This window comes from Aulostomus chinensis, chromosome 23, assembly GCF_037954235.1.
Source record: "Aulostomus chinensis isolate RoL2024-O1b breed Wild chromosome 23, RoL_Achi_v1.0, whole genome shotgun sequence".
In the NCBI taxonomy this organism is placed as follows: domain Eukaryota; kingdom Metazoa; phylum Chordata; class Actinopteri; order Syngnathiformes; family Aulostomidae; genus Aulostomus; species Aulostomus chinensis.
Window position 1 is genome coordinate 22,559,385 of NC_141342.1, and position 22,416 is coordinate 22,581,800.

Here is a 22,416-nt window from a genome sequence, read left to right on the forward strand (position 1 = left end):
CCCCAAATGTAATTTTTTAACATCTAAAATATCAAACACTGTCACTGTAGACACATTTTTCATCTTCCAGTAACAAATTATTCAGGCAACAAGCGAGTGTAGACATCTTGTGCTCTGCATTCCAAGAGTGACAAATTCTGTTCACCCAGATTCGAGCGGAGAACCATCACGTGACGTTCTCGTTATCAGCAGAAGACGGGAGATGCTCATGTTTCTGCTGGCGCGAGGAAACAAACAGAAGATTAACGTGACGTTGAGAGGACGATTACAGAAGTGCGGCACCATCTTGTGGTAAGAAGAAGAGTGGAAACGTCGTGGTTTGTTTCCGTTAAAGACGGAACCGGAAACGCTTGTGGAGTGCGCATGTGCCAACGTGTTACCGAGTTCGCTTGTCAGAGCAAAACACAACAGAGCGGTGAAGATGGCGGACGGCGGAGTTGACGAGCTGTCGCAGCTGGAATATTTGTCTCTGGTGTCCAAAGTCTGCACGGAGCTCGACAACCACCTGGGAATAAGCGACAAAGATTTAGGTGCGTCAGTTAATGTGGACACACAGACTCGAGCTACCTGGCTAATGCTAATTCAGGTCGCGCTAGCACGGAACCAGGCTTGGTGTCAGAGTGGATAATTACTCGGTGTGAAGTTTTATTGTTGTGTCGTTTCTCTGTAGCTGAATTTGTCATCAGCCTCGCTGAAAAACGACCAACCTTCGATGGATTCAAAGCGCTTTTGGTACAAAATGGAGCTGAATTCACAGTAAGTTTATCGTGGGCTGGTCCGGGGCGGTGGAAGCTAGCTGTTAGCTGTTAGCTGGTCGCTGGTCTAACCTGGATGATGTTGTCTTGATTCCAGGATTCTCTCATCAGTAACTTGCTCCGACTCATCCAGACCATGCGACCTCCGTCCAAGGCTTCCACTAGCAAAGGTGGGTGCGTGTTTCTGTGTGTCTGAGCTTTAATCTGAACTACCAGTTTCATCTGAACGTGACGTCATCAACAGAGACCCGTGTGTGAGATTTACGGCTGAACTAATGCTCAACGTTCCATGAAAGCGTAATATGGCTTAATGCCATTGCCAAGAACGTCTCAGGCGCGACATTTACAAGATAACATAGACGTCAGAGAGCCAATCAGGCAGATGTAGCTTGAGGTTAATGGAGGTGGACTGCGAGCAACAGTGGAACTGTGTGTTCATCGACTCTCCAGCTGACAGCCCAACTAGAACACTCCCGGGTCGGTGCTGTTCACTGGATGTCGTCAGTGACTCTCTAAGTGTCAGCGGATTATGGCTCATGCTGCTGGATGAAGAAGACCTGGGTGTGACTCTGTTGTCTCATTGCATGTTTTCTCTGTTGGAACAGCCTCTGAAGCTTTGGTCAAACCCAAAACAGAGAAAGAGAGACTGAAAGAGCTTTTTCCTGCTCTGTGCCGACCCAACGACCCAGCACCAAAGGTACCACACTGACACCAGTCATGAATGTTGACTTACAATGTGTTCAATTCGCCTCATGGAACTTCCTACACATTTGATTATTGTGATACGCTGCTCTAGACTCTCATCTTCCTGTAGGATCTGTCAGCACATCATGTCAGAAACCTGAAGTTGAAAGCCGCTAACTCACCAGCTGATCGAGGCGGGATGTGTCGGCTCTGCCGTGTTATCCCTGACCAGAGTTTGTCTCAGATGGACTGAATAATAGCTCAGTAGTGTAAGCTAGAGAACGTGAGCAGGATAGCATGTTGAAGCACGTGAACAAGCCTCCATTGCTGCTGCCGCCAGCTCACTGCCTGCTGTGCTGGTATGTGGGACAGTGGAATCCTGCTGATGTGCGTCTGTATCTCACCTCCTCAGAGGCTCCTTGATGAAGACGATGTGAAAGTTGCTGCTGATGCCATGAAAGAGCTGGAGATGTTCATGCCCAGTGTTGGTGGCACCGAGGCCAAGAGCAGCAAGAGCAGGTTGGTCCTAGAAACCAGATGTGGTGGTGGTGCTCAGTCAACACACATGTTACATAAAATAGTCATACTTCTTGTGTGAGGCTGCAATGTTCAACCTGTCACCACTTTATCTGTCAGGTCAGAGAAAACCAGGCGTCACAGTCAAAGTCGCAGTCGAAGCAGAGAACGTGACAGAGACAGAGACAGCAACAAGGACAGGAAGAGGCGGCATCGCTCACGATCTCGGTCCAGGTCTCGGTCCCGCTCGAGAGACCGTGAGCGCCACAGAGACAGAGACCGCGGTAAAAGAAGGGATAGAATGTCCCGCTGGACTGAGCGTTCACCCAGTCCCCGGAAAGACCAGGACAGAGACTCTGACCGATGGAAGGACAAACACGTGGACCGTCCACCGCCAGAGGAGCCTTCTGTTGGGGACATCTACAACGGCAAAGTTACCAGCATCATGCAGTTTGGCTGTTTTGTTCAGCTGGAGGGTCTCAGGTCAGTGTCCAGTCCTGCATTCCCAAAACGATCCGCTACAGGCAGGCAGACCAGCTGTGATTGGTTGGCTTGTTAGCTTTACTTAGCGTGTATTTACTTTTATCCAAAGGAATGACGAATATATGTGCTCACTGTCCGGTCTCAAATAAAATAAACAACAACTTTAGCTCCAAAGGCTACGACACAGTGGCTCAGTTCCAGGTGCTGATGAAGCACATGAAGGAACATCGTATGAGCTTTCATCCGGAAATGCGCACGCGACCAGTCGAAGGTCTGGACTCACCTTCTCCTTCAATGGTTGCTCTCTCTCTCTCTCTCTCTCTCTCTCTCTCTCTCTCTCTCTCTCTCTCTCTCTCTCTCTCTCTCTCTCTCTCTCTCTCTCTCTCTCTCTCTCTCTCTCTGTATGTATATGTGTGTGTATATATGTATATATACACACGTATAAATACATATACTTATATATACGTATATATACGCATATACATATATGTATGTATATGTACATATGTATGTATATGTACATATATATGTATATGTACATATACATATATATGTACATATACATATATATGTGTATATATATGTATATGCATATATATACATATATATGTATATGTGTATATATGTATATATATGTATATGCATATATATACATATATATGTATATGTGTATATATGTATATATACATATATGTACACATATACATATATGTACACATATACATATATGTACACATATACATATATGTACACATATACATATATGTACACATATACATATATGTACACATATACATATATATGTATATATATGTATATGCGTATATATACACATATACATATATATGTATATGTGTGTATATATGTGTATATATACATATATATGTACGTGTATATATACATATATATGTACGTGTATATATACATATATATGTACGTGTATATATACATATATATGTACGTGTATATATACATATATATGTACGTGTATATATACATATATATGTACGTGTATATATACATATATATGTACGTGTATATATACATATATATGTACGTGTATATGTATATATATATGTACGTGTATATGTATATGCATATATATACGCATATACATATATATATGTATATGTACATATATATGTACATGTACATATATATGTACATGTACATATATATGTACATATACGTATATGTACATATATGTACATATACATATATATGTACATATACATATGTACATATATGTATATGTACATATATGTATATGTACATATATGTATATGTACATATATGTACATATATGTATATGTACATATATGTACATATACATATATGTACATATATGTACATATACATATATGTACATATACATATATGTACATATACATATATGTACATATGTATATGTACATATATATGTATATGCGTATATATATACGCATATACATATATATGTACATATATATGTACATATATATATATGTATGTATATGCGTATATATATATACGCATATACATATATATATGTATATACATAAAATGTGTGTGTGTGCATCCAACTTAGCGTACGTGCAGATGTACTGTCGTTCTTTTCTCAACCACCAATCCAACCATGCTGTCTTCCATTGGCAGGAAGCGGTGGGAAGGTTTAGTTCATATCTCAGAGCTGCGTCGAGAGGGCCGCGTGGCCAACGTGGCCGATGTGGTCAGTAAAGGTCAGCGAGTCAAGGTCAAGGTGTTATCTTTCACTGGCTCCAAGACCAGCCTCAGTATGAAGGTAAGAACTCCTGATATCTGATACCTGGAACTCCACTCATGAGTTTGATGTCCGCTGGTGTTGACTGTTAGTGAAGCATCTCAGTTCATCTGTGCAGCTTAAGTTTGGAGGGATGACGTCATCAACTTCATGTCCAATGAAGAGCCAATTTACCTCGAGAGAACACGTGGAATGGATGGTCTCCTTCGAGCTGTACCATCCTCATTGAGCTGAGACGGTGATATCTCTCATTTGTTTGCATCAGGATGTTGATCAAGAGACGGGGGAAGACCTGAACCCCAACAGGAGGAGGAATGTGGGCCCAGACGGGGGGGAGGAGATAACCATGAGGAATCCTGACCGGCCCAGCAACCTGAACCTGGGCCACGCCCCTGAGCTGGAGCAGGACGATACCCTGGAGCGAAAGAGGCTCACCAAGATTTCTGATCCTGAGAAGTGGGAGATCAAACAGGTGGGTTGCGGTGGATCTTTGCATGTGCTCAGTTTTCTGAGGATAGCAGTGTTCACAGTGTTGCTCTGCCCTCAGATGATTGCTGCCAACGTCTTATCCAAAGAGGAGTTTCCCGACTTTGACGATGAAACGGGGATCCTTCCCAAAGTTGACGATGAAGAGGGTAAGAAAGAAATGATCTCCTGTCTCGTGCTCATACGCGACTGCAGTGTCTCCCTCCTATCATCCACGGTCAGTTCACCTCAGGACTCCCCTCCCGTCTCACTGGGATGGGAGCAGGAGGGCACTGGTCTGAAGAATCAAGTGACTTCATGGGGCATTTGTGTTCACCTGGTAAACTCGGATCTATTCTCCAGTGATGAAGACTGAACTGGTTGTGTTGTGGTGTAGATGAAGACCTGGAGATTGAACTGGTGGAAGAGGAGCCTCCGTTCCTGAGAGGACACACGAAACAGAGCATGGACATGAGCCCCGTCAAGATTGTCAAGGTATAGTGATGTCACATTCTGGTTCATGTATCTAAACACCGGCAGGCCTCCATGTTCTCAGGAAATATTTTTACCTTCTGTAGAATCCAGACGGTTCGCTGTCCCAGGCCGCCATGATGCAGAGCGCTTTGGCTAAAGAGAGACGAGAGCTGAAGCAGGCAGCTCGCGAGGCCGAGATGGACTCCATCCCCATGGGCCTGAACAAACACTGGGTCGACCCGCTTCCAGACGGTCAGAAGTGCATGTTAAAGTTTCTAGAGTTGACGTAGCTGCTGACTGAGGACGTGATGGTCAGAGTCTTCATGAGCAGTTTCTTTCACAGTTGAGCTCAAATCCACATTTCCTTTCAGCTGATGGGAGGCAGATCGCGGCCAACATGAGAGGGATTGGCATGATGCCCAACGACATTCCTGAGTGGAAGAAGCATGCCTTCGGTGGCAACAAAGCTTCCTACGGGAAGAAGACGCAGCTTTCAATTCTGGAGCAGAGGGAGAGTCTTCCCATCTACAAGCTGAAGGAGCAGCTTGTTCAGGTTCCTACAGCTCTCTAGACTCCACACTCCAAAGTCTAAAAACACCTGCTCAGTTTGTCACTGTTTTCTCTTCAAAAAGAGGGAAATGCAAAAGGTTCAATTTTAGCACCGGTTTGTAACTTTTGTCTCTTTTCTGTCAAAGGCTGTTCATGACAACCAGATCCTGATTGTGATCGGGGAAACTGGTTCTGGAAAGACCACCCAGATCACTCAGTACCTGGCAGAGGCGGGTTATACCACCCGAGGGAAGATCGGCTGTACGCAGCCTCGCCGTGTGGCCGCCATGTCGGTGGCTAAGAGAGTGTCTGAGGAGTACGGCTGTTGTCTGGGACAGGAGGTCAGTGATGTCATAGTGATGTCACACAAACTCACTCCTTGTTATTGTCTGGAGAAGAGATGGGGTGTAAACAGTTGGTGGTGTTTCCAGGTGGGCTACACCATCCGTTTTGAGGACTGCACCAGCCCTGAGACGGTGATCAAGTACATGACGGACGGCATGTTGCTGAGAGAGTGTCTGATCGACTCTGAACTGGGCCAGTACGCCATCATCATGTTGGACGAAGCTCACGAGAGGACGATCCACACCGATGTCCTCTTTGGTTTGCTTAAGAAGGTAAAGCAGATAAGAAGGACGAGTGGACGAGGTCCTCTTGTGGTGATGAGGAGCAGTGAAAGAGTGTTTCCTTGTTCTCTCAGACCGTTCAGAAACGCACAGACATGAAGCTGATCGTAACCTCGGCCACGCTGGACGCCGTCAAGTTCTCCCAGTATTTCTATGAAGCACCCATCTTCACCATCCCAGGAAGAACATACCCGGTGGAGGTTCTATACACTAAAGAACCTGAGACGGACTACCTGGATGCCAGCCTCATCACCGTCATGCAGATCCACCTGACTGAGCCTCCAGGTGTGTGTCTAAGAAGCTGACAGGTCATGTTCTTCCCACTAGTCGATCCTTACGATGGTCTTTGATGTTCTCGTTCCCCAGGAGACATCCTGGTGTTCCTGACGGGACAGGAGGAGATTGACACCGCCTGTGAGATCCTGTATGAGCGGATGAAGTCGCTGGGGCCCGACGTTCCTGAGCTCATCATCCTGCCGGTTTATTCAGCGCTACCCAGCGAGATGCAGACCAGGATCTTTGACCCTGCCCCCCCCGGCAGCAGAAAGGTGCCTGTGGTTAAACAAGCAGAGACATTTACTGTCCAAGTATATGCTTTAGGTCCAGGTTTTGTCTCCTTTGACAGCAGCTTAGTTCTGAATAGTCTCCATCTCTGTAGGTGGTCATCGCCACCAACATCGCCGAGACGTCTCTTACTATCGACGGCATCTACTACGTGGTCGACCCCGGCTTCGTCAAGCAGAAAGTCTACAACTCCAAGACGGGCATTGACCAGCTGGTGGTGACGCCCATCTCACAGGTGTCCCCCTTGTAGAGATCCTAGAGATGTCTCAGTAACACCAGTGTCCGCAAACTCAAAGACGATATTCCCTTGAGGAAGTTCCTTCACCTTTGTCCCAAACTTCGCCTCTACCGCAATTATGATTACGCAACAATGTTAAACTGTGTAAACAGTCTGCGCAGACGTGGATGTGACCTGGTGACGGCATCACGTTTTCCTATTGTACAAACTGAATCAGACCGTCTGAATGAACTTCCAGGCCCAGGCCAAGCAGAGGGCGGGTCGAGCCGGCAGAACCGGCCCCGGGAAGTGTTACCGCCTCTACACAGAGAGGGCCTACAGGGACGAGATGCTGACCACCAACGTGCCTGAGATCCAGAGAACCAACTTGGCGAGCACGGTGCTGTCACTGAAGGTGAGGAGTTGCGTCACACACGTATCCATGAGCACCGCTGTAACAGGAAGTAGTAAGTCTGAGGACAGACGTCCAGGAGAGACCAGACCACGTAGTGTTTGTGTGTCCCCACAGGCCATGGGCATCAATGACCTCCTGTCGTTCGACTTCATGGACGCTCCTCCCATGGAGACTCTGATCACTGCCATGGAGCAGCTCTACACTCTGGGAGCTCTGGACGACGAGGGCCTGCTCACCCGGCTGGGCAGAAGGGTGAGTACTGCAGAGAGGAAGAGGGTGAAGCTGCTCATCCTCATCCAGCTGATGTGTGTATTCATGTGTCCTGTAGATGGCGGAGTTCCCTCTGGAGCCGATGCTGTGTAAGATGTTGATCATGTCCGTGCATCTGGGCTGCAGCGAGGAGATGCTCACCATCGTGTCCATGTTGTCGGTTCAGAACGTCTTCTACCGGCCCAAGGTACGTCTCCTGGGACCTTCACAACAAAATGTAGGAGGAAGTCGTATAAATGTTCAGCGCAGAGGGTTGTTAGCTTCGATAGCTAGCAACAGAATCACTTATCTCAAGGGTCAAGAGTTCTCTAAGACTTCCAAAGTGGCTCAGACAAAGCTATAATAATAATGAAGCCTTGCTGCTTTTATTTTGAAGGCAAGATCGCTGCCATGGGAGGGATTTTTGAAGCTCATTGATCCTGGATCAGACCTGAGAAGAAAGAAAAATCATTTACTGTCCACTACTTTACTGTGTGGGGATGCGTGGCCGGCGATGCGTCACATTGTCCTACAGGCCATGAAGATGAAGTGTAGAGCTGTGCTGTCGTCTAGAACCTGGTCCTCATGACGTCCAAACCGCCGGGTGTGTGTGTGGTGGCTCGGGGTGTGACTTGATGCCTCCACCTGGTTTTTGAGGGAGATTTACACCTTTCACACTTGAACCCATCAGGAAATGAGCAGCATGACAGCGGCTCCACTCCAACACCTGTAAGAGTCGGAGAGTTGTTTAACAGCAGATGTCGTGTCACTGAGGAAGGTGTGTGTGTTCATGAAGAAATCATTTTTAGATATAAACTTGTGTACCTGAGTACCCTTTCAATCTGAACTGGTGCATGGAACGCTGCTATAAGCAGGCACAGGTCGACACGCCCGTAACTGAAAGCAATGAATATATCAACAGATCCGTGACAGGTGGAACTTTAGTCAGTCGCCTATTTAAACCAGAGCTTTGGCTGCGAGGCGTTCAGGCTCAGCGATGGCAGATCTGGCTCTGCTAGAGGACCTGAACGCGCGCATCAGGTCAGGGGGGTTTTTCAGGACCGCCAAGATTTATTCCAGGAGGGCGATGAGTGGCTCTTGGGTCGTTTTCCTCTCCCTATGCATCTCCTCCTGGAGTGATGCCACAATCTAGAACCCCAGTTAACGAGAGAAACCCGGCGTTCCAACGCCATACCTGCGCCAGTTCAGGTGCCATCCACCTTGGGGTTTTTGGCTATCGGGTCCTTTCAGTGGGAGATCGGTGACCAGTCTGGAATCACCCAGCTGTCACTCAGCCCCACCGTGCCAGCAGTTCTGAGGGCGATCAGTTCCCTCCCTGCTGAGTGACCTCAATTCCTGTTTCATGATGCTCAGAAAAATGGGATTAAAAGGGAATTTCAATCGCGATTGGTTGTCCCCGTGTGCGTCCGACACCACCGTCCGTGAATGATTACACAAACGTCGATCGCAAAAGTTACCACTCCGTGAATGTTCCAGTCATCAGTGATGGCAGGATGAGTATGCTGAGTCTGCTAGCCTGGAGGCACGATGGCAGCGTAGGTCCTCGGTGACAGGAGGGCGAGCTCCATGGTGGGAGTCGTCTCATCATGAGCTACACACAATTATTGTTTTAACTGCTGGACAGCTCTGACGGTTCTATGCGATCCATTCAGGCCGGACCGTTTCTTCTGGACCTTCTTGCAAATAAAACAGTTTTTATTCTTAGTGGGTAAAACCCCGTCGTCTCAAACGTTCAACCATCAAATGTTTTATTCACCATCTCAGATGTAGAAATTTAATTTTTGTCCGATTGACGGTGGGAACGCTGGAGACCACAGCTGGCACTTCTCTCCACACTGCTTTTTTTTTTTTTTGCTTGCCTTTTATACCTGATTGACTGCAGGCCACCCAAAAAAACTACACGGTTTGTGGCTGCCAGACGTCTGAGTGCCTGCCCTGTCTGACCCTTCAGCCTCCGAACAGTTTTTCTCTGCCGGCTCTCGTCTCTCCGTGTGGTAAACTCTGGGTGTGCGGCCTCCAAACCGTGCATTTATAGTGATGTGATCATTCTGATCGATTTCAGCCGCCAGATTTAACGACAGCTGCTCCCTTCTTACGCTGGAGTCGGTGCGGTACGCATGTTTCGTAAATCTCACGGGAGTCTTGTCGTACGCTGATTTCTCCGCTCACACTTGTGCTGGTTTGCATACTCGCATAGGGAAATGTAGTTTCACAGCTGGTGAGAACAAGCTAGTGAGGGATGAAGACATGATGGCCTTTCATGATTCCACACTCCACCTCTCTCACTCATCATTCAGTTCTGTTTTTGTGCCGAAGGACAAGCAGGCCTTGGCAGACCAGAAGAAAGCAAAGTTCCACCAGCCAGAGGGGGACCACCTGACCCTGCTGGCGGTCTACAACTCCTGGAAGAACAACAAGTTCTCCAACCCCTGGTGCTATGAGAACTTCATCCAGGCTCGCTCCCTGCGCCGAGCGCAGGACATCCGCAAGCAGATGCTGGGCATCATGGACCGGTATGACGAAGCGGCAGTGTGACGACGAGTCACTGTTGGAGAAGATCTGATGTGTTGCTAACATGTTGTTTTCCCTGCAGACATAAGCTGGACGTGGTGTCTTGCGGTAAAGCTACAGTGCGTGTACAGAAAGCCATCTGTAGTGGCTTCTTCAGGAATGCCGCCAAAAAGGACCCTCAAGAGGGCTACCGAACCCTCATAGACCAGCAGGTGGTCTACATCCACCCCTCCAGCGCGCTGTTCAATCGCCAGCCTGAGTGGTATGTCAGACCCCCACCCTCAGAGTTGGCACTGTCTGTTCTAACAATATGACATTTCCACATGTGACAGCGTTGCTTCCTTGTCTGAGCAGGGTCGTGTACCACGAGCTGGTGCTGACCACCAAGGAGTACATGCGAGAGGTGACCACCATCGACCCCCGCTGGCTGGTGGAGTTCTCCCCCGCCTTCTTCAAGGTGTCGGACCCCACACGCCTCAGCAAGCAGAAGAAACAGCAGCGCCTGGAGCCGCTCTATAATCGTTACGAGGAACCCAACGCATGGAGAATCTCCCGCGCCTTCAGACGCCGCTGAGCTACTGCGGAATAGGATGATGTCAGACGTGCAGAGCCTGTGCTCAGTGCTCGTCTCTTCAGGCTCCTGTCACAAATGTCCCTTTTCTATCTGGACTTACGGTGTCACTGTGTATCAAACCGCTATGTTCACATCACAGCACGAAACTAGAATGTCTGACTTGGATGTCGGTCGTTTGAGACCACAGTTGAGTGTCAAAGCAACTGATAATTGTGTCGTTTTAGTTTTGGTAAATGTCCAGATTTAATGGTTCTGGTCAAATACAACGGAACAGCAGATGTTTTAATAGTTTTTGTAACAACTGAAATAACTCCAATTCAGCCTGTCTGTATACTTGCAAGAGGAAGGTTCATTAAATGTTAAATTTTGTTAAATCTGCTTGTTTTGATTGTGTCACGAACTTTAAATGGATGATGAGAGAGGTGAGATGTTGTGCTTCTTTTCTGGGGAACAAGATGATGTGAAACACAAACAATTTTCTCGACGACAAATCAAAGCAAACTCTTCCAGATCGCCATTGAACAGCTACCTGACCTAAAGGCTTGTTGTGCCTGCTGAGAGCAGATATTCTGGGTGTCAGCTCCAAATGTTGGTACCTGGTCTTGAATTATTCTTCCCTGCTCCTGGGAAGGAGTCAACCGCCACGTGGTTGTCCTGGTGCTCCACTGTTGTGCCTCAGGTGGAGACCGACTCTGTTAAACATTACGTTCTTACAAACTGAACATCTAAAGTCAGACATTCCCTTTATCGAACCTTCAGTTTTGCTGAAATATTACCAAAGTTTGCCTCTGAAATATTCAAAGCTGTCCTACAGTAAAATATACCACAGTAAAACTACAGAGAACAAGTTTTTATGTTCAGGAACGGTAATAAAAATGATTCATGTTCTATTTTTTGAGTCACACGTGCGGCGCTGGCCCTAACCCTGGCCGACAGGGGGCAGAGCTCTGAAACAGATCACAGTTCGATACGTCGTGAAGAAGAGTCACTTCCTGGCTGAAGGCAGCCCACAAGTAAACAAATGGCGAACTCAGACGAAATAAAACGTCTGGAATATTTATCGTTGGTGTCAAAAGTGTGCACGGAACTGGAAAATCACCTGGGAATAAGCGAGAAGGATCTGGGTAACTTGCTTTGACTAGTTAGCTAGCTGCTAGCTGCTAGCTGCTAGCTGCTCCTCGGGATACGAGTACGAGCAGCAGCGAGTGTGAGATGTTCTCTGTCCTGTGTTTCGTTAACAGCGGAATTCATCATCAGTCTGGCCGAAAAACACCCAACACTTGAGGAGTTTAAAGCCGTCCTGTCTGAAAATGGAGCCGATTTTACAGTGAGTAGCCGAGCATCGTCATAATGTGGGCTCATTGGTGGGTGGGACCACATATCCATCCATCCACCAATCCATTGTCTTCCGCTTATTCCTGTTAAGGGTCGAGCGGTGGTGGTGGTGGTGGTGGTGGTTGGGGGGGGGGGGGGGGGGGGGGGGGTGGAGCCTATCCCAGCAGCCTTCCCCCTGGACAGGTCACCAGTCCATGGCAGGGCCAACACATAGAGACAGACAACCATTGGCTCTCCCAGCCACGCCTACGGTCAATTTAGAGTCTGGATTAACCTGGTCCCTCTTGATGTCTTTGGACTGTGGAGGAAGCTGGAGTACCAGAGAGAACCCAGCAGGAACAGGGAGAACATGGAGACTCACCCAGAGAGACCCCGTGCTGCAGCCGGGGCTCCACCCACAACCTTCTTGCTGGGGGGCCACAGGGAGGACCACTGCTCCACCCACAACCTTCTTGATGGGGGGCCACAGGGAGGACCACTGCTCCACCCACAACCTTCTTGATGGGGGGCCACAGGGAGGACCACTGCTCCACCGGGCCGCCCGGTACAACAAATCGACAACAGTGACATCGCCTTAGACATTGATTATCGATACATCGGGGGATACATTATAAGTGTTACCATTCCTCATTTCATCGGCTGCATGAAAGTGGAGTGACGCCATTTTCTGACCCTATGAGACCCACTTCATCACCACGTCACCCATACGGATGATTAGAAATCTCACTGTCAGTGTTTCATCCCTTCTGTGTCATGTTGATGTGTCTGGTCAGAATATTGCGTACATACATGCTATAAAGGAGATTTCATTGTGTTCAGGAAACACTCACAGCTAATCTGCTCAGACTCATCCAAACGATGCGGCCGTCACCACCTTCCAGTGAAGGTAAAACTACGTTTGTTGAATCACGCCGTGATCTAATGACGCCATTTGTTTTGCTGCCATCACATGAAATCTGACGCTGTCTGTGGGTTATAACAGCACACCAGGCAGAGGTTCTGCCAAAGAGTGAGAAGGACAAGCTGAAGGACAAGTATCCTGCCTTGTGCAGACCAGATGACCCTGTGTGGAGGGTAAGATGTTCCCTTAACCAGGGACAGGAAGCCAAAGCTTTTAAGTTTTAATCTCATGGTTAAAAAAATCGTTACTTGGCATCAAAGCTAAGCGACCATGTTGGTGCATATTCAGTCAAGGAGCCATTTTCTCCAAACACTGTCTGTCAGATTCCATCCCACAACCACACAGTTAAACATGACCAGCAGGTGGCAGCAGCAGCCATGAAGGAGTTGGAGATGTTGATGCCTTCAGTCTGTGGGACCAGCGTGGATCTCAGGTGATTCAAATCATGCTTGTCCAAGAACTGGATAGCTGTCATGTGACAAAAACTGACCAATGGGCTCTTCCCTCCTGACAACGTGACTCTTCTGTTAACAAATCTATCATGCATCCATCATCAGGTCAGCACAGAAGCAGGTCGGTGACAGAGGTCAAGATGCAAACATGGACAGCAGACACCGGCGAAGCCGCTCCAGATCCGGAGAACGTGATGGACAAACAAACCCCAAACGTCGACGGAAACGGCCTTCTCGCTGGAGCGACCGGCCCCCGAGCCCTCGTAGAGAGGATGACAGCAGGGAGGACAGAGTTCAGGACCACGAGGATGTCAGACCGGCGGATCGGCCGCTGTCAGATGTGCCCGTGGTGGGCGACATCTACCACGGCAAAGTCAGCAGCATCATGCAGTTTGGCTGTTTTGTGCAGATGGAGGGTCTCAGGTGCGTAGACCTGTGATAGAACCACCAGTAACATTCTTAGAACCTGAACTTTCAGTAACTGTGTGCTCCACAGGAAACGGTGGGAGGGTCTTGTACACGTGTCCGAGTTACGCAAGGAGGGTCGGATAGCAAATGTGTCCGATGTTGTCGCCAAAGGTCAAAGAGTGAAAGTCAAAGTGCTGTCATTCACTGGGACCAAGGCCAGTCTGAGTATGAAGGTGAGACTGGTTCTGTGGAGTACAACTTTATGAGGAAAAGCTTCTTCAGATTGGGCTGTGTGTTGGGGGGGTGTGTGTGTGTGGGGGGGGGGGGTGGAGGACAAGATGCACAAGTCTGAACACCAGAACTTCCTCCTGAATTTGCTTTCTAGCTCCTCCAGACACATCTGGCCAGCAAACACAGGACGTGTTCTTCATTGGTGCTTGATAAAGGGTCACCAAGTGGTCCAGAGTTTAAAAAACACAAGGGACTGGAGGATCAGTACAGGGTAGCAAAACACAACATGGCAATATTCAACTGCATCAGATGTCCTCACAGCCCTTGTTGGCACCTGTCGGGGTGAGAGTGACACGTTTTGGTTCCCTTTGATATTCGTCTGTGAAAACAAACCGTCCTCAGGAGGAACCGCTCCTCGATGACGGGCTCATCACCTGAGTCAGACCAGAACCATCAACTGTAAACGGACATTCATCCACTGTGTTAAACACCATGCTGCTCACGAGCCGGCCCCACCTGTCAGCTGGGTGGTGATGGCAGCGGTGTCGTACACAGGGACGTGGGTCCGGAGCCGGGGAGCCTGGCCGATACTCTGACCTGTCCCGTCACACTTGTCCTCACTGAAACATCCTGGCCGGTGGTTCCAGTAGTTAATAATTATTCACCAAGATGTGGGGCACTGGTCCTTCTGCTGGTTCGGTAACAAATACTAACCGTAATTCAAAAAAATGTGCCTATGTTTCCAGGATGTAGACCAGGTGACAGGCGAGGACCTGAACCCCAACCGAAGGAGGAACCTGGGCGCCACAGCTGGGGAGGACGCGATGAGGAACCCTGACTTCCCTGTTGAAGCCAGCATCCTGGAAATGGAGGAAAACTCGATGGAACGCAAGCGGCTGACCAAGATAACAGACCTGGAGAAGTGGGAGGTCAAACAGATGATCGCCGCCAATGTGCTCCCCAAAGAAGAGTTCCCCGAGTTTGATGAAGAGACGGGAATCCTTCCCAACATAGATGATGACGAAGGTAGAATCCCGCTTGTTTTCACGGCTGAACGATCATGCAGCATCGTAACGTTCGTACTGTAAATGTGTCGCGACCAGATGAGGAGATCGAGATCGATTTAGTAGAAGAAGAACCGCCATTCCTGAGAGGACAGACCAAGTGGAGCACCAACATGAGTCCTGTCAAAATAGTCAAGGTACGTCAGACCCAGAACCAGGTTCTGGTCAGACGGGTCATTTCGATCACTCTTCATCATCAGTTGAAACTTATTTATAAATCCTGATACCAAAATTCAGATTTTCTGGAGAGAGTGAAGTAACGCCAAGATTCTCCCTCCATCAAAACTCCAGGCGTAGTTCAAAGTAAATATAGTTTTTGTAAGTTCAGAAGTTTACTTTTCCTCCCAACTGATACATGTACAACTCTGAAGACACATGAGACAAAAACACTGATGTTCTGATTTGGTCCGTCAGAATCCCGACGGTTCCCTCTCCCAAGCAGCCATGATGCAGAGCGCCTTGGCAAAGGAGCGGCGGGAGCTGAAGCAGGCGGCTCGAGCAGCAGAGATGGACTGCATCCCCACGGGCCTGAACAAGAACTGGACCGACCCCATGCCAGACTGTAAGCAGCACACGGCGCTTCTGCTGCCTCACGAGTCTCAATCACTCATCAGATATACTGTCGCCATGTTGGACACTGAGACGGACAGACAAGCAGACATGTATACACACCTGCATACAGACATATACATACATTTATATGGACATACGGGTGTGTACACATGAGTACATACACTTGTAAATACATGTATACATACTCACTTACATACTTGTATATGCATATACATTCATGTATATACATACAGACATCTATACATGTTCAAATACATGTATAGATACAGATACTACATGTATGTATGCATTCATGCACATGTGTACACATATATACTTTTTTGCATGCATACATTTATATATATATATATATATACACACACATATGTATACATATGTTTATATGTGAATATATGTATGTTTACATATATGTAAACATACATATATGTAAACATACATATATTCATATATTTATAATACATATACATCTATATATGTGTGTATGTATATATCTATCTATGTGTGTATACACATATAAATATATGTGTATATATACATATATACACACACACACATATATATGTGTGTGTGTGTGTGTGTATATATATGTGTGTGTGTGTGTGTGTATACATATATGTGTGTGTGTGTGTGTGTGTATATATATATATGTGTGTGTGTGTATACATATATATATGTGTGTGTGTGTGTGTGTGTGTATATATATGTGTGTGTGTGTGTACATATATATTTATATCTATAGATGGATAGATAGATAGATGTATCTTATTCTCAGCCGTTGGCTACAGCTGATCATTGATCAATCATTTCTATGTTGAATGAACCCAAATGACTGCAGTACTTTTTGATCTCTCTTTTCTTCGCCTCTGTTTGTCCTCCGCTCCGTTCCTCCTACGCCTGGAGTCGACTATCCTGTTCCAGTCTCTTTGGTGTTCCTGATGCGACCTTTACAACAAGAGCGTTTGTTCAGTGTGGTTTCAGGGTATCTTAACTGGTCAATGTTTCTCTCCTGCACAGACGATGGAAGACAGATCGCCGCCAACATGAGAGGCATCGGTGCTCTGCCTCTGGACGTCCCTGAGTGGAAGCGATATGCCTTTGGTGGGAACCAGGTGTCGTATGGCAGGAAGACGGAACTCTCCATCCTGCAGCAGAGAGAGAGTCTGCCCATCTTCAAACTCAAGAACCAGCTTGTTCAGGTGGGAACACTGGTGAGATCATGAGACTCTCCATGTGACAGTCCGGCTGCGGACCTTGGTGTCATATGTAATTTCCTCTACGCAGGCTGTTCATGACAACCAGATCCTGATTGTGGTTGGAGAAACTGGTTCTGGAAAGACCACCCAGATCACTCAGTACCTGGCAGAGGCGGGTTATACCACCCGAGGGAAGATCGGCTGTACGCAGCCTCGCCGTGTGGCCGCCATGTCGGTGGCTAAGAGAGTGTCTGAGGAGTACGGCTGCCGTCTAGGCCAAGAGGTGCGTGACGTCTGTTCTTCTACACTTACAAACTGTTGACTGTTAGCAGATGCAGCAGCGCTTGACTTCACCTGGAGACCAACAGCATCACCACAGTGCCAGACTTGGTCCTAAAAGTTTTGTAGGTTGAGATCAAGAAGAAGACAGAGTTCAGGAGCGGGACGTTGTGAGTGAGCAGTAGGGCGGCGGGCCCTCTTCAGTTCTCTGAAAAGTTCAACCTGCCTGCTGGGGGCCGCAGCACCCACTTAGAGTTGAGGTTTGTTAGCAGCTGTTCTGGCTGCAACTGTCTGGCCTTTGGGGTGAACAGCGACGTTTCCTGAGACTCAGATGTCCAAACGGTGAATGGAGAATGGAGAATGTGTGGGAACGCTGGTGTACGCCGCCTCCTCAAGAGAGGGGTTGACCTGCTCTCGACACTGTGGTCTTCATAATGTCCTGGTGTGTTCCAGGTGGGCTACACCATCCGTTTTGAGGACTGCACCAGCACCGAGACGGTGATCAAGTACATGACCCACGGCATGCTGCAGAGGGAGTGTCTGCTGGACCCCGACATGAGTCAGTACTCCCTTGTCATGCTGGACGAGGCTCACGAGAGGACGATCCACACTGACGTGCTCTTCGGCCTCCTCAAGAAGGTGCTTTCATAACCTGGTGATCACGGTGACAAGATAAAAGTCCAGATTTCATGCATGGTGTCATTACCTGCTCCGTCTCTCTCAGACCATCCAGAAACGTAAAGACATGAAGCTGATCGTATCCTCGGCCACGCTGGACGCCGTCAAGTTCTCCCAGTATTTCTATGAAGCACCCATCTTCACCATCCCAGGAAGAACATTCCCAGTTGAGGTTCTATACACCAGAGAACCTGAGACGGACTACCTGGATGCCAGCCTCATCACCGTCATGCAGATCCACCTGACTGAGCCTCCAGGTGTGGCAGCCATCTTGGATTCAGCACTGTCTCTGTATCTCTAGAGACAAAAGGAGCTTTGGTGTTAGAAATGTTCTCTTCATCTCCAGGAGACATCCTGGTGTTCCTGACGGGACAGGAGGAGATTGACACCGCCTGTGAGATCCTGTATGAGCGGATGAAGTCGCTGGGGCCCGACGTTCCTGAGCTCATCATCCTGCCGGTTTATTCAGCGCTACCCAGCGAGATGCAGACCAGGATCTTTGACCCTGCCCCCCCCGGCAGCAGAAAGGTGCTTTTTTTTTTTAATCAGTGTTGAATGACTAAATGCCTCAAAGTTTATATTTTAATAAAATGCTTTGACATTTTTTGTCTTTCGCTTTACTCCAGGTCATCATTGCCACCAACATCGCAGAGACGTCTCTTACTATCGACGGCATCTACTACGTGGTCGACCCCGGCTTCGTCAAGCAGATTGTGTACAACTCCAAGACGGGCATTGACCAGCTGGTGGTGACGCCCATCTCACAGGTCCGTCTCAGAAATGGACCTTTCAGAAACCAGTAGACCTGCTGCCAATGAAGCTGACGCTGACTCTTATTTTGGTGATGCTACTTTCCAAACACTCAGTTACTTCTAGCCTGATGGTTTGACCTCAGATCAGCTGTGTTAGCTTCACGGTCTGAGTTGATAAGCTAACCTCACATTAGCAAACAACTTTTAGTTGCAGTTGTTTTCGTTCCATGTGTGCCACTTGTTGGTTCTATGGAGAAGAGCATGAGTCAATGTCATCCCCCCATGTTGTTGCATATCATTGCCCCCTGCTGGAATGGAGGACCAGCACAGACACTTTATTGTAACATGGTGGAATTGCATCCAGGGGCAGAAGCAGATTTGTTCTGGTCCTGCATTGTGGCAAGTGTGTCGCCCCCTTTAGAATGAAACCAAATCATTACCTGGTGCAGGAGTCTTGCCAGATTAGTTGTGGTTGTTAAACAAGAGGAACATCAACTCCCGTCAACAGCATGTGTGTCTTAATCATGATTCAAGATTCTCAGTTCATAGTCCTGTAATAATGGCGGGGTTTCCTTCCAGGCCCAGGCCAAGCAGAGGGCGGGTCGAGCCGGCAGAACCGGCCCCGGGAAGTGTTACCGCCTCTACACAGAGAGGGCCTACAGGGACGAGATGCTCATATCCAACGTGCCTGAGATCCAGAGAACCAACTTGGCGAGCACGGTGCTGTCACTGAAGGTGAGGAGTTGCGTCACACACGTATCCATGAGCACCACTGTAACAGGAAGTAGTAAGTCTGAGGACAGACGTCCAGGAGAGACCAGACCACGTAGTGTTTGTGTGTCCCCACAGGCCATGGGCATCAATGACCTCCTGTCGTTCGACTTCATGGACGCTCCTCCCATGGAGACTCTGATCACTGCCATGGAGCAGCTCTACACTCTGGGAGCTCTGGACGACGAGGGCCTGCTCACCCGGCTGGGCAGAAGGGTGAGTACTGCAGAGAGGAAGAGGGTGAAGCTGCTCATCCTCATCCAGCTGATGTGTGTATTCATGTGTCCTGTAGATGGCGGAGTTCCCTCTGGAGCCGATGCTGTGTAAGATGTTGATCATGTCCGTGCATCTGGGCTGCAGCGAGGAGATGCTCACCATCGTGTCCATGTTGTCGGTTCAGAACGTCTTCTACCGGCCCAAGGTACGAGGCTCCACGCCACAGCGGTGGCGGTGAGTTCACTCTTGATGGTGGTGAAACCGAATCCTTCTGCAAACTCAGATTTGTTGTGTTTGCAGGACAAGCAGGTCCAGGCGGACCAGAGGAAGGCCAAGTTCTTCCAGCCGGAGGGGGACCACCTGACTCTACTGGCTGTCTACAACTCCTGGAAGAACAACAAGTTCTCCAACCCCTGGTGCTTCGAGAACTTCATCCAGGCTCGCTCCCTGAAGAGGGCACAGGACATCCGCAAGCAGATGCTGGGCATCATGGACAGGTACCAGTACTCAAGTACTCATTTGTGTCAGATATTTCCATAGTGGGAGTCTGTTTGAGCCCAAACCAAATTAGAATTTCCTCATTTAAACCGTGTTCTATTTCGTCTGATTGGGTTTCACAGTGCACAAAACACAAGTGATGGTAGCTGAGGGTGGCTAGGAAGGAGCAAAGGCAGGGAGAAGTCCACCCAGCCAACAGTCCACGTCACTGGTTTGGTTACAGCTGGTCAGAGAGCCCACCATCCTCTGTGCTGTGGTTGTGTTCTTCGGTCCGGTTGGATCAGGGTCTGGCGGCGCTCTCCACTCCAGTCAAACCACACTTGGGCTGGACTGTTGTTCTGGCCTCCATCAGAGTTCCGTGAAAACAGGCTTGTTAGTGCACTGTGACCCGCCTGCAGCCACATGTGTGTCAGTGTTCGATCAGTTTCTCAGTGCAAACTTGTCAGACACAAATGTTCTCAGCTGTGTTTTTGATGGGTTTAATTTTATTGTCGCTCTGCCAGAATAGAAACTGTTGTCTTCTATTTTCTAGGCACAAGTTGGATGTGGTGTCTTGTGGGAAATCGATGATGCGGGTCCAGAAAGCTATTTGCAGTGGCTACTTCAGGAACGCTGCCAGGAAACACCCCCACGATGGGTACCGTTCCCTGATTGACCAGCAGGTGGTGTACTTGCACCCTTCCAGCACGCTCTTTAACCGCCAACCTGAATGGTAAGACCTCATCATGTCCCGCTTTGGGTCACCTTTGAGAACCAGTTTCAGACTATCCTGTGCCCTGGTAGCATGTCCAAGATAGAGGCAGTAGGTGACATGCGGCTCAATTCTCCTGCAAACTTCTCTGAAGATGTCATTCTTCAAATCAGAAATTTTGCTGCAGCAGTTTCCAACTGTCAGTGATAAACGGACCATATTGGAGTTTTTAGGGTTACTTTCTCACACCATTACTTGAAACCTTCAAGGAACTTGCCATTTTTAGGGAAAGTATCTTATGATCCATTGTCCCAAGAGACAGACAAGAAGACAAAGACCCTCCTCTTGGGAGCTGAGACCCTGGCTAGTTAGCTTAGCCCAATAGCTGGTAGTTGGTGGAAAGTGTTAGCATCAGCTAGCTCAGGTCCAGGATGCTGGAGTGTCCAGCAGGAACCCTCCTCCTCATCATCATCAGTAGCAGCCATCCATCCATCCATCCATCCATCCATCGTCATCTTCCGCTTATTCCTTACTAGTAAGGGTCGCGGGGGGTGGAGCCTATCCCAGCATCTACGGGCGAGAGGCGGGGTTCACCCTGGACAGGTCGCCAGTCCATCGCAGGGCCAACACACAGAGACGAACAACCATTCACACTCACATTCACACCTACGGTCAATTTAGAGTCTGGATTAAGTTCAGGTTCAAGTTTAGGTTCGAGTCCCGCGCCCGAGCCAGGACTCGAACCCGGAACCTTCTTGCTGTGAGGCCACAGTGCTGACCACTGCACCACAGTGCAGCCCATAGTTTGTGTCATTATTGTAAATTATGCTTCCTGCAGGCTTGTGTACCACGAGCTGGTGCTGACCACCAAAGAGTACATGCGAGAGGTGACCACCATCGACCCCCGCTGGCTGGTGGAGTACGCGCCGGCGTTCTACCGAGTTGGCGACCCAACACGCCTCAGTCGACAGAAGAGGGCACAGAAACTAGAGCCTCTCTACAACCGCTACGAGGAACCCAACGCCTGGAGAATCTCCCGCGCCTTCAGACGCCGCTGAACCCCTCCATGTTTGAAAAGACACTTTATTTATGCGGTTGTTTGCAAAGCTGTATGTATTTATAAATGTTAATCCAAGCCGGTATGAAAAAAAAACCTGTAATTATTCTGTTAATAAAACTACAATCCCCTTTTCATATCTTCCTCAATCCAAATACTTTGCTGGATCGACACCAAACTTAAGGGATCTTCAGATCATCCACCAACTACAGCCGGATTTCTGATCAGTCAAGAGTTGAGCCCACAGTGCATAGAAATGTTTTTAGTCTAAATGACCACGTCAAGTTCTCCTGTAAATGAATCCTTGTGTGTGAATAAAAAGGTGCTCTGAAGTTCCACGTTGCAGTCAATTTAGTGCTTCGGTGTCAGAGGCTTCTGCATCAATGGAGACTAGGGGACGAAAACAGGCTGCAGAGTTTCTGTTGCTGACCAGAAGAAGAAGAAGAAGAAGAAGA

General features: G+C 48.3%; 2 protein-coding genes across 2 annotated transcripts; both read left to right on the forward strand.

The window, feature by feature from the left end:
• Positions 1 to 224: 224 nt before the first annotated feature.
• LOC147240122 (ATP-dependent RNA helicase DHX8) lies at positions 225 to 11,020 on the forward strand. The gene is made up of 23 exons (XM_086196281.1): positions 225 to 530; positions 671 to 756; positions 853 to 925; positions 1,361 to 1,452; positions 1,852 to 1,958; positions 2,076 to 2,438; positions 4,074 to 4,218; positions 4,463 to 4,669; positions 4,745 to 4,832; positions 5,060 to 5,157; positions 5,241 to 5,388; positions 5,508 to 5,689; positions 5,832 to 6,026; positions 6,117 to 6,302; positions 6,386 to 6,596; positions 6,678 to 6,859; positions 6,970 to 7,110; positions 7,352 to 7,507; positions 7,622 to 7,759; positions 7,836 to 7,964; positions 10,094 to 10,290; positions 10,371 to 10,550; positions 10,643 to 11,020. The coding sequence occupies exons 1-23, from the start codon at positions 422 to 424 to the stop codon at positions 10,860 to 10,862; spliced, it is 3,633 nt and encodes a 1,210-aa protein (XP_086052407.1). The 5' UTR covers positions 225 to 421; the 3' UTR covers positions 10,863 to 11,020.
• Positions 11,021 to 11,815: 795 nt separating this feature from the next.
• Positions 11,816 to 22,285, forward strand: LOC147240123 (ATP-dependent RNA helicase DHX8-like). Its single transcript, XM_086195171.1, has 22 exons — positions 11,816 to 11,986; positions 12,104 to 12,189; positions 13,017 to 13,083; positions 13,180 to 13,271; positions 13,422 to 13,531; positions 13,656 to 13,973; positions 14,047 to 14,191; positions 14,936 to 15,215; positions 15,293 to 15,390; positions 15,668 to 15,815; positions 16,841 to 17,022; positions 17,108 to 17,302; positions 17,752 to 17,937; positions 18,023 to 18,233; positions 18,323 to 18,504; positions 18,603 to 18,743; positions 19,308 to 19,463; positions 19,578 to 19,715; positions 19,792 to 19,920; positions 20,016 to 20,212; positions 20,746 to 20,925; positions 21,743 to 22,285. The coding sequence occupies exons 1-22, from the start codon at positions 11,884 to 11,886 to the stop codon at positions 21,960 to 21,962; spliced, it is 3,564 nt and encodes a 1,187-aa protein (XP_086051297.1). The 5' UTR covers positions 11,816 to 11,883; the 3' UTR covers positions 21,963 to 22,285.
• Positions 22,286 to 22,416: the final 131 nt, after the last annotated feature.